This window comes from Schistocerca cancellata, chromosome 8 (assembly GCF_023864275.1).
Source record: "Schistocerca cancellata isolate TAMUIC-IGC-003103 chromosome 8, iqSchCanc2.1, whole genome shotgun sequence".
NCBI lineage: Eukaryota > Metazoa > Arthropoda > Insecta > Orthoptera > Acrididae > Schistocerca > Schistocerca cancellata.
This window is the reverse complement of record NC_064633.1, coordinates 21,048,450-21,060,464: the sequence shown is the minus strand read 5'-3', so window position 1 is coordinate 21,060,464 and position 12,015 is coordinate 21,048,450. Positions and strand designations below refer to the sequence as shown.

Below are 12,015 nucleotides of genomic sequence, written 5' to 3'. Positions count from 1 at the left end.
CAGCTTTACGAGCGCCGCCGCAGATTCTGTCCATTTGATTCCGAGGAGACGACCTAGAAACTTTGTTTCTATTTCACAGTGGGCTAACCACTACTTGTAACTTAGAAACTTGATGTACGGCTTCGCACCTACGTGCTCATCTGTACGCAAAGTTAAGTAAAGGTGATTTTAGTTCACACTGCAGTGCCGAGAGTTCTACCTCACCTGCTCCTCCTGGCTTCCTACATTCGGCCTACCCTTCAGTTTTCAGGAGCAGACCCACGCGCCGCCTTCCAGGCGGGATACAAAATTGGTTTCCTCAGAAAGTATTCCCACGGCTCCATAGTGAAGTTACAAACGTAGTACAATATTTCGATGAACATATGTATTGCAAGCTTTTTTATTATGAAAGTAAATAAGTTACAATTACATGGCAGCCTGAGAGACGCAAATCTACGAAATGTGTATCCGTCAGTATGACGACGATTTGTATCAGACAAATTTTTCATTATGAATAGAGTGCGCCAACAACAAGTAAATAAATAATACTGAAAATTTGTTTTGTTTGTGATCTATTTTGTTGAGAAATACGAAAGCAATCGGCATGCAAACTGTTCAGTGTTTCTTGTGTGACTGCGTTTGCATGTAAATGTGACATGTGTAGAGTTTCCTCTGTTCCCCCCTCCATCACTCAGAGAGGGTAGTGTGTTATTGGTGGTAGTGTGCAGCCAGGTGAGAGCGCTGCGCATGTGCAGTTTTCTTTGCATCCCAGGCTTAGTGAAATAGATTCACTTTTACATGGCAGATCTCGTGTAGTGTTGTCTGTAAAAGTTGGCCAGGTACAATTTTAGTGTGTACATTTATACTTAACGTTGGGAGCTAAATGTATCAATCGAAAAAAGATAATTCTGTTTGTCGCGATAGAAGAGAAGGAAAAAAGTGCGAAATGATAGCCTATCCAGATACAGGGATTTTCTCAAACTGTAAAACACTGCCATATGCGACAGACAGTCTGTTGGTTGAGCCTTTGGCTGGTAAAAGTCGGTATTACTGGCCTATTTGAGAGTGGGTTTGAGAGACATCCCAAATTGATCGAATCGAATGTTGACCTTGCTTTCCGCAATTTTCAACAAAGACTATTAAATGGTTTTGGAAAAAACTGCATTTTGTCTATGGAGTGCGTGATTGATGTAGGTTTTAAACACTTTTGTTCAACTTTCGTTATAGTAGTCAACATTAAAAGCAGCAAGCATGGAAGTGATGCGAAAAATATATTAACGCGATCAGATGTGATGTTTCGTAACCAAAGCAAGAGTTGTAAATGTCATAAAAATTCACTATGGAGTTTTTAAAATTTTATTTCCTCTTTTTCATTTTGTGGGACATTAATGTTGCAATTTTTGCTGGTTGTGCTTGTTTCTACCTATCCAAAAGAATGTTCTCAATCGATCTGAACTCTTACGCCCAAAAAATAAATAAATGAAAGAAAATTATCCGAATACGGCAGAAATCGTAAGACGTTATGTACATGTACAGACATACAAGTGATTACAATTTCAGAAAAATTGAATGATTTATTCAAGAGAAATTGAGGACGTCAATAACGAGTTGGTCTACTTCTTGTACTTAAGCACGAAGTTACTAGTCATGGCATTGATATAGAGTTGTTGAATGGCCGCCTGAGAGCTATCATTTGCCATATTTTTCCCACTGGTTCGTTAGATGGTCAAAATCCGGAGCTGGTTGGATAGCCCTGCACATAAGGCTCCAAACGTTCTCAATTGGGAAGAGATCCAGAGGCCTTGCTGGCCAAGGGAGGGTTTGGCATGCATGATGACCAGCAGTAGAAATTCTCTCTTGTGCGTGTGGGCAATATCCTGTTGCAATGTAAGCCCAGAGTGGCTTGCTATGAAGGAAGACAAAACAGGGCGTGCAATATCTTCGGCATATCGCTGTGCTGTAAATGTGCCGCCGATGACAACCAAAGACGTCCTGCCATGAAGAGAAATGGCACCACAGACCACTTCGGTTGTGATCCACAGCGCCGTTACAGCGGAGCGGTACGTCGACGATGCTGTACGGCTCCAACCAACATGGGACTTAACATCTGAGGTCATCAGTCCCCTAGACGTAGAACTACTTTAACCTAACTAACCTAAGGACATCACACACATCCATGCCCGTGGAAGGATTTGAACCTGCGATCGTAGCAGCAGCCCGGTGCCGGACTGAAGCGCCTAGAACCGCTCGGCTACAGCTGCAGGCGATGCTGTACGCTCCATTTTGTTGTCCTTCATGGCAAGCCGCACTGGTCTGACATTTCAGGAAGATAATGTCTGCCGGTACACGTCAAGAGTTTCTACTGCATGTCTTCGTGCTTGTCAAAGTATACCTTGGCCATTAAGTTCGCCGGATCTCTCGCTAATTATTTGTTTCTCTATACCTGTACAACATATGTACCGATTTTCGTCCCATTTATGTAATTTCTGCATAGTTCGTCGTTTTTATTTCTTAGAGTATACTTCAGATTTTTAATTTGTATATCAGCTTAACATTATACGAAAGTGAAAAAAATTTTTTTGAATATTTTCTATCTACATTTTATAGCTCATTTCTTACCTCGGATGTAATCATATGATGATGTGATTTCAAACTGTTTAATGAAAAAGGTTTGCGTATACAATACGCTTAGCACTTAGGTATCAAAGTACAAATACCTCGATATACTTCTCAGAATTAGCGCTTGGGGCACGCCATGGTTCCTAAGTCCCCGAATCTGTTGCATAAGAAAGTGTCACTTTCACAATTTTGGCCCTCTCTCGGATACATTTCTGCGGACAATCAAGGACACATCTGTTTAAAAACCCCTAGTCGTCAAAATATGTGGTGTCTAGCAAACCTGCTTTCTCGGAACGCTAGACAACAATTCAAACGAATTAATAAGATTTTTTTTTTTTTTTTTTTTTGAAGAGTAAGTGACAATATTTAACTTTGTGTGAAACAGATGTGCTGCAAGCAAAGGGCGACAGACAAAATAAGAAGTGTCTTCAGTATAACAATCCTAATACAAGAGAAGTAATACAGTTAACGCCTATGTCCTAGTTGCTAGTCTTTTTCTTCCCTTTATTGTTATTTCCATTCCCCATCAGTGGCAGGCTGGCAGCAGCATCAGCGCTGCTCTTCAGCCGAGAGACAAAATTAGACAGGAAGATATTGAAAAACTATACAGAAGAGAACATGGCGGACTGTAGAAAGCAAAAAAGGAGGAACGGAAGAAAAGAAATCATTCAAAGTGGTGACTGTAAATTGGAGATAAAAATCTAAATAAGTAACTCACACAAAAACACTCACACTTGATTAAAAGGCACCAGAAAAAGTATGGCCAGAGTAGAAAAGTCATAGAACTAAATAAAACAGCGACGTGGCGGACGGCGTAGCAAGGAACAGTCATGGACGATAAACAGGCCGAGCACACAATTGAAACCACAGCTCTTGATGCACCAGAAAACAGCACCAAACACAACACTGACGTAGCACACTGATGACGATGAGCGAAACACAGGATCTGCCAGGGGCATGGGGATGAGGGAGAAGAGGGGGGGGGGGGGGATGGGCGGGGACACGTCGAAGAGGGGTGGGGAGGGAAGGACATGGGAGGGAAGGACATGGGAGGGACACGGTTGAGGAGGGGGTGCAGGGAGGCAGGGGGGGGGGGAGGAAAATCTGCTGTGGGAAAAGGGGGTCCTTGGGGAGGGGAGGGAACAAGACCAGGGTACAGTTGGAAGGAAGTGTAGATGTCATGGTGAAGTTCAACATCCGGAAGTGGGAGGTGCTGGAACTTGCCCTGATGAAGGAGATGGAGGGTGTGGAGGTGGAGAGAGGGAGGGATACAGCGATAGAGGTGCGGCAACGGGCGTTGGGTGGAAAGGAAAGAGGAAACGAGGGGATGGTGGATGAAGCCTGCAGACAGTGTAAAGGATGCAGAGATGCTGGAGGAAAAGGAGGAGGTGGAGGGATGAGGTCGTACAGGAGCCGTGTGGGGGAAAGAAGGCTGATATGGAAGGCATGACGTTCGAGGATTTGAAAGGCCTTGTAGAAGCGGGTGGGTGCGGAGATCGAGGCAATGATGGCATAATAGAGGATAGGATGGATGACGGATATGTAGGTGTGGAGGATAGTGGAAGGATGTAATCCCCATGACCAGCCAGACAAGAGTTTCAGGAGGCAGAGGTAGGAATGGGCTTTCTGCTAGACGGTCAGGAGGCGAGGGGTCCAGGTGAGGTGACGGTCAAGAGTGAAGTTGCTAGTCTTGAGGCTTCTGTAGAACTGGGCAGCGGCCAGTCGGGCGCAGCGCTTGTGTTATCTTTGTGTAGAGGCCGCAGCTGTCATGTTGTCGTCCTGGAGAGGGGTGCTACTGCCTGGCGTCCTCTTCACAGCCCTCTCAGCTCTCTAGTTCCCGACAGTCGTGCCCGCGCTTGCCTTACGGCAGGGGCGGGCAGGAATTCTGCACGTGTGCGGTGCACATGCACGTGTGCAGTTAACAAGTGTTTGCGTGTACACAGGGGCAAGCTGGCCACCCGCTTCTCACCCCTCCCCTGAAAGAGTACCTATTACCTACGATACGTTTTATTTAATTATCACGGGTGGAGTTTACAATAAGTTTAACGTCTGGAACAAAATTTCTACATACAGACAAACGCAAACAGTTACGTAAATTTTCATTACTGATGTTTGCTCTTAACCGAGACTTATTAATTTTCATAACAGAAAAAAATCTCTCACAAAAGTATGTCGAGCCCAACATTGACTATCTTCATGGCTCCACGATGGAGACGAGGAAACTCTTGCTGTGGAAAGTCTTGATAAAAATCTATTACAGGTCTTGCCAAAACGAACTTGTCTCTCAGACGAGAATTACACTGTAGATCTGTTAATTCCATTTGCAAACTGAGATGAATATCATCTAGAGAAACCAGATTCTCTCGAGAACTATTCAAAACCTTGGGATAAGTAAGATATATCCCCAAATTGCTTGAGAAATTCCCCTTTTATTGCACTAAGAACGGCAACATACTGAAATTTATTATAATGGCGTTCAATATTAAACTCCCGCTCACCAGCGACAATACTGCCACATATTATACATTTCCAATTTTCACGTTTTTCCACAGAGAACAAATGATTCTCCCATTCTTTTTTAAAAGATAGCAAATCTCCAATTCTCCGTTTCCTCGATTCACTCTGCATTTTCCGGTTATTGAAATACAACGTGGTCGCTTCGCTTCAACGTCCGCAGCTTAGCCTGGTACTACACTGCCGCAAACTGCAGGCTGTCGGCACTGTCCCGTTCGACGATTGCACGCGGGCAGCACACGTGCAGCGCTGTGTGCTCACGAGCCGCGTGCAGCGTTTGCCCGCCCCTGCCTTACGGCGTATCGCATCCGCGAGTTCTCACTGTAGTGTGGAGTGCAGGGCTGACGCGCCGCTCGCGCTGCTGTCCGCAGGCGAACCTGAGCCACGCCGGCGGCGAGTCCCCTGCGGCGGGCTCCGGCCCCGCAGTGGCCAAGTGCCCCTACGACCCGGCCGACAACTCGACGGCGCTGTGGGTGCGGCGCGGCAACCCTGGCGGCCTGCCGGGCCTCTACAGCGGCACCAACGCCGAGTTCACCAAGGGCGACACGCTCATCTTCCGCGCCGACCTGCACAACCCCAGCACCGGCCGCACGCAGTTCCCCTTCAAGCGCACCCTCAAGTACGACTCCAAGTGGCTCGACAGTGAGTACGGCAAGCACCTGCCCGCTGTGTATGTGTGTGTGTGGTGCGGTTTATAGCGCGCTGCCGACTGCCATCTTGCATCCCCCTTCTTGACCTCAAGTCATTCTAATCCGCAGCGGTGTGACGTGGGTGCACGACGGTTTGTAGACAGAACACGGTTTATATAAAATAAATGTGAATGTGTTGCGCAATAAGAAAACGACTCTCTGTGCTTTACGTATATTAAACCTGTGGTGTGCGTACTGTAAGACCTTCAGTACACACACACCATCAGATTATTTGACTTGTCGTTCTAACGAAGTAGGTGATGTGTCAGCGATATGTCTCGTGGTCTTATGGTGGCGTGTTTATCTTCTGCCGTTAGGTCAGACGATAGAAATGCCACTTGCACGCTTAGAGTAGCAGATTGACGGTGACCAACTTTAAACAGAACTTGATTAATTTTCACACGCACTTATTAAAATAATAACTAGCATAAAAATTACTTAACTTGGTTCTGGATGCTATTTACAATTGACAATCTGAAGTTCCTTTGGTATTGGTATGTTAATCTTATTCTCACATATATCTCTGATACTTGACAAAAGTTCAAATGGTTCAAATGGCTCTGAGCACTATGGGACTCAACTGCTGTGGTCATAAGTCCCCTAGAATTTAGAACTACTTAAACCTAACTAGCCTAAGGACATCACACACATCTATGCCCGAGGCGGGATTCGAACCTGCGACCGTAGCGGTCGTGCGGTTCCAGGCTGTAGCGCCTTTAACCGCTCGGCACTTGACAAAAGTGTCTATACATTTATCTTTATGGCTATGTACAGGAATATTGTAAGCCTATTAGGCGCAGACTGAAACGTGACTATAGACTGGTACAGACAAATGTAGAACTAGTACAGACTGTTACAGACAAATGCAGACTGGAACAGACTGATGCAGACTGGTACAGACTGGTGCAGACAAATGCAGACTGACCAATCGAAGGTCTGTACACTCGTTATAATACCTCGCGCGTTCATGTATCACTGCGCGAGTGTGCTCCACGAGGAGAAAAGTTTCTACATTAGCAGCAATCTCATTCGCTGCGTTACATATTAATACGCGGATCGGCGGAAGCAGAATTTGGTCCATCTCTATCACAGCGCCATCTCGTAGTGCGGAGACGGACGAGCGCTGCGCCTGCGCTGTTGTGCTTATCGGGGTGCGCTTTAGTGGGAAAGTTGTGTACTCGCTGACTACTCGGAACTATGTACACAACAAAACCTCAGCGATATTTTGGTGGACAGATGTTAGTTAGAGTATAAACTTCTGTTCAGCCGTACGGCAGGTCTTGTCATGGGGGACGCCTCGTCAGAGAGGTCCACTGCATGAGCGTCTAGGGAAGTGATTCCAGTGGTGGTTTCCCGTTGCCTTCCACTGATGATGATGAAATGATAACACCCAGTCCCTGAGCGGAGAAAATCTCCGACCCAGCCGGTAATCGAACCAGGGACACTTGGCGCAACAGACCGCCGCGCTGACCACTCAGCTACCGGGGTGGACACTTAAGAGTATGACGAACAGATAATTTTTTATTGACGTTTTGCAAAAACTTCCTAAAAGGGTTCCCACGTTTCGCAAGTCAAATTCGAGACACTGATTGCTTTATTAAGTCAGAAGTGTGGACGTTTGGAAGAAAAGGTAGCGTTTAGTGTATAGGGGGAGGTCAAAATCTGACGTTTGAGGGCGTTGCTGCATCGTAAATGCAACGCAGCGATTACGATGCCGTCATATTGAGTGTCTCTCTTCTAAAAGTCGTCAGCCACATTTCCTTTTCTGTTTCTCACAGTCTATATTTCACTACCATACAACCTTGTGCTACAAACGTACACTCGACAGCAAAAAAAGTGTCTCACGCCTGAATTCCAACGTGTAGGCTGCACCTGAATGTATGCAACCAACGTAGCATATCTCTGTTGCATATCGTCGCAACCTTCCACAGTACAGTCGTTGTAAGATACACAACGGGTACCGCTAAGGACTACTAGAGAACACCGGTCTTTATGACAGTCCGTCCAGATGTAAAGTAATACCACGATAGTACAGAAGAGATCAGACAATCCTCAACGTCTGTAAACTAAATTTAATTACAATAAGTGACATTTCAAACATTGTGGGACAACTAATTTTGTCACATAAATCGTTTAGTAAAAAATGGTTCTGGCTCTGAGCACTATGGGACTCAACTTCTGAGGCCATTAGCCCCTCTAGAACTTAGAACCACTTAAACCTAACTAACCTAAGGACATCACACACCCCCATGCCCGAGGCAGGATTCGAACCTGCGACCGTAGCGGTCGCGCGGTTCCAGACTGTAGCGCCTAGAACCGCTCGGCCAGAACGGCCGGCTCGTTTAGTAATCCTTAGGCACAATTAAATATTTGAGACATAATACGCATTTATAAAGTTGTATGGCAATTGGAAACAAGTTCTTCGCTGTCTAAAACGTTTACCCAACACATGCTGAACGTCATTCAACGCTCAATGAGGAGTGGTTTCGCATCAACTTTATGTAATGCTAAGCAGTTAAATGAAAACGTGATTAACGGCGGCAAGCACTCTACGGAAATCCCAACATTAACAGCGAATCACAAGTAATATCATTGTACAAAAAGTTGTACTTTAAATGACATGACCGACATCTTCGTTCTGGATCTGGATGCAAACCCAAAACGTAAAGCCATTGTTAACCAAGCAAAGCTTTGTGCCTTATCGAGACTCGATCACTAGGCAGAAAGAGACGTTTGCACCAGTATCAATTATCAGTTCTCAACTTGAATGTAAATGACGATAATGTTTGTACGAAACCAGGAACCCTAGTATGACAATTACATTCTTGGTAATTAACCTCGAAAGACGTTGTATATTGTTGCATTGTCAAGGAACAAAGGATGCACATATTTGAAATTGAAATGCCATCATGTAATGCTGGTGACAAGGATGCGAACCCAGCACCTAATCGGACTGTTAAATAAGTACGTAAAATCAGAATGTAGATATCATAGTTTGTCACCAGTAGTGAGGTTGGAACCTTATATGACGACTGAAGTTGACCTGCATTCGAACCCTTCCGCCTACCGCCTTCGTTGTTTAACCAGAAACAGACGAGAAATGTCCAATGTTGGTTCTCGTCCACCATTCGCGAGATGTGTGCACGTTTAACTAGAAATAAGGCGACGAAAACGTCTATGCTGACTGAGAGTCGAACGCCGCACACATGGTTATGAAGACACGTTAATAATAAAATTCTTATTTATAAGTAGCTAGGATTAGCGTATTTAGTTGCAAACCTGAAGGCTTTTCTCATCCCTAGTAACGTGTTGCCTAATATCTGCGATATCATGGTGTTAATTTACAAGTGGATTGACTGCCGCCGGCCGGAGTGGCCGTGCGGTTCTAGGCGCTACAGTCTGGAGCCGAGCGACCGCTAGTCTGGAACCGCGTGACCGCTACGGTCGCAGGTTCGAATCCTGCCTCGGGCATGGATGTGTGTGATGTCCTTAGGTTATTTAGGTTTAATTAGTTCTAAGTTCTCGGCGACTGATGACCTCAGAAGTTAAGTCGCATAGTGCTCAGAGCCATTTGAACCAGCCAGGCCTTCTTTTCCATTCCCCCAAAACTTTATAAACAGATCTAGCGGTTTCCATTGACGCTACATTTTCTCTTTTAATTGCTGCTGTCTTTACTCTCTATCATTCCTCTCAACACCTATGAAACCGTATTCTATGATCTCCCCTTCCCTATAACCCATTCTTCTTTCTGAAAACAGTCCTTCCGTATCTCTCGGTCCTAAGATAAAACGAACTGTGGCACACATCTAAGTAAGCAATACTTTGCAAGCATTTCACGCTTATATTTTGCACATCTGCTCTTCTATCCATTCCCAGATCCCGCCCTCCTTCCTGTTGCCCGTCACTTGACATCTGCATCTACATCTAAATGAATACTCTGCAATTCATAATTATGTGCTTGGCAGGGGGTTCTGTGGTCTGGTGGATTAATCTTGTATTTATGTGCAAAACGTGTAGGTTCACATCTCACGTCAAGCGTAGATTTTTAACACACACAAGTAACTCTTCTTGACCCCTAGTAACGCCAACTGCAGAACGCCAGTAAGCTCCGTAGTTCAATATACGCAGTAAAGATAACATCCCTTCACTGCCTGCTGGGGCAGAGCGGCATTCGTTAGAGCTGTGACAGGTGGAGAAACCCCGGAAGGCAGAGACTCTGTCACCAGCAAGCCGTCGTAAACTAGAAAACGTATTTCATTTAATGAACCAATGGGCATGTAAGTTCACTAGACTCTTACTTTATTTGAAACTGAGACGTTGAAAATTGTGTTACTGGACTGGGATTCGAATTCGATTTCACTGTGTTCCCCAAGATTGCAAACTCTTCTAGGCCTCCTCAAAAGGCACCTATCTGGTTTCGAATCCTGATCAGCACAAAATATTCGTTATTTCATTTCAAGCCCTAGCAAGTGCACTCCGAACAACTAGTGAAAAGTAGTTGCATTTTCAACGCCTCTTCGTGCGTTGTCAGCTGTAACGTGTATTTTCCATCACATCATTGGAAGTACAAACATGCCACTCCTAGTTACTATTGGAAAAAAAATTTTATAGTTAAAGTGTCTTCATGACCACGTGTGCGGGGTTTTAATTCCATTCAGCACAGAAATTTTCGTCGCCTGATGTCTAGCTAAACATGCGCACATCTCGCTACTGATCAACCAACAACAGCTATTTATCGTCTGTTCCTGGACAGAAAACGACGGCGCTAGAATCCCAGTCAGGCAAGAACAATCCTATCATCATTTAAGGTTCCAGCATGTCACTGTTGGTGAAAACATTTGATATTTAACTTCTGATTTTACGTACTTCGTTAACAATCCGATTAGGTACTGGGTTTGCATCCCTGTCACAAGTTTTATATGATGGCATTTCAATTTTAAACATGAACATACCTTGTTCCTTGTGAACGACACCAAATTAAACGTCGTTGGGGGTATTTCCCAGGAAAGTAACTGTTATGACAGGATTCCCAGTTCAGTAGAAACATTTTCGTCATTTATTTTCAGGATCTGAATTGATAACTGACACTGGTGCAAATGTCTATTATTCACGTCTCTTTATGCCTAGTGATTGGGTCTCAATAAGGCACAAACAAAGCTTAGCTTAGTTAGGAATGGCTATAGCTGCTGGATTTGAATCCAGGTCCAGAACGACGACTTTGGTTATGTAATTTAAAGTTCAAATTTGTGTACACGTAGCTGCTGATGTGTTACGAGAACAATGATATTACTGGTGATCCGCTGTTAATGTTGAGATTGCTATAGAGTGTTTGTTGCCGTTAATAGCGTTTTTTTACTAGTTCGTCCAATATCCAGTTTCCAGAGCCACTCGCCGTTGAGCGACGTTCAGTACGTGGATGGAAAACCTTTTCGAGAGCGAAAAACTTTTTTACAATTGCCGTACAGCTTTGTAACTGCATATATTGTCACAAGTATTTAATTTTGACTGAGGATTACTGTACGATATATGTAAAGTAATCCGTTTTCTCAGAACTTTTGGACTGTCACTTATTGTAATTAAGGTTAGTTTATGGATGTTATGGAGTGTCTCATGCTAAGAACGTGTTTTCTAATATATTTTGTATGACGATATTAGTTGACTGACTGCCATAAAGACCTTTGGTCTCTAGTAGTCTCTTGCGGTACCCATTGTGTGTAGTCAAACGACTGTACCCCACAGGGTTTTGGTGTTTAGAGGACCTGCAACACAGCTACGTTACGTTGTTTGTATTTGGCAGTGGCCCACTTTTTTTGCTGTCAAGTGTACATTCTGAGAATCTACTTTCACAAATTAAGGCCTATGTTTGATACTAGCAGACTTCTCTTGGCCACTATCGCCTTTTTCGCCAGTGCTAGTATGCATTCAGTTTCCTTGCTCTGTCCATCATTGGTTATTGTGCTCACTAGATAATAGAATCCGATAACTTCATCTACTTGGTGACCATCAATCCTGAGGTTAAGTCTATCGCTGTTCTCATTTCTGCTACTTCTCACTACTTTCGCCTTTTTCTATTTACTCTCAATCCATATTCTGTACTACACTCCTGGAAATGGAAAAAAGAACACACTGACACCAGTGCGTCAGACCCACCATACTTGCTCCGGACACTGCGAGAGGGCTGTACAAGCAATGATCACACGCACGGCACAGCGGA

The 12,015-nt window shown here is 44.5% G+C and overlaps 1 protein-coding gene across 1 annotated transcript in view; it reads left to right on the top strand.

Moving 5' to 3' along the window:
- The window catches only part of LOC126094991 (semaphorin-2A-like), a 1,391,554-nt gene that overhangs the window by 1,048,837 nt on the left and 330,702 nt on the right, over positions 1-12,015 (top strand). Inside the window, exon 6 of the mRNA XM_049909645.1 lies at positions 5,484-5,754. Within this exon, the coding sequence (XP_049765602.1) occupies positions 5,484-5,754 (271 nt within the window). The remainder of the gene's footprint in view (positions 1-5,483; positions 5,755-12,015) is intronic.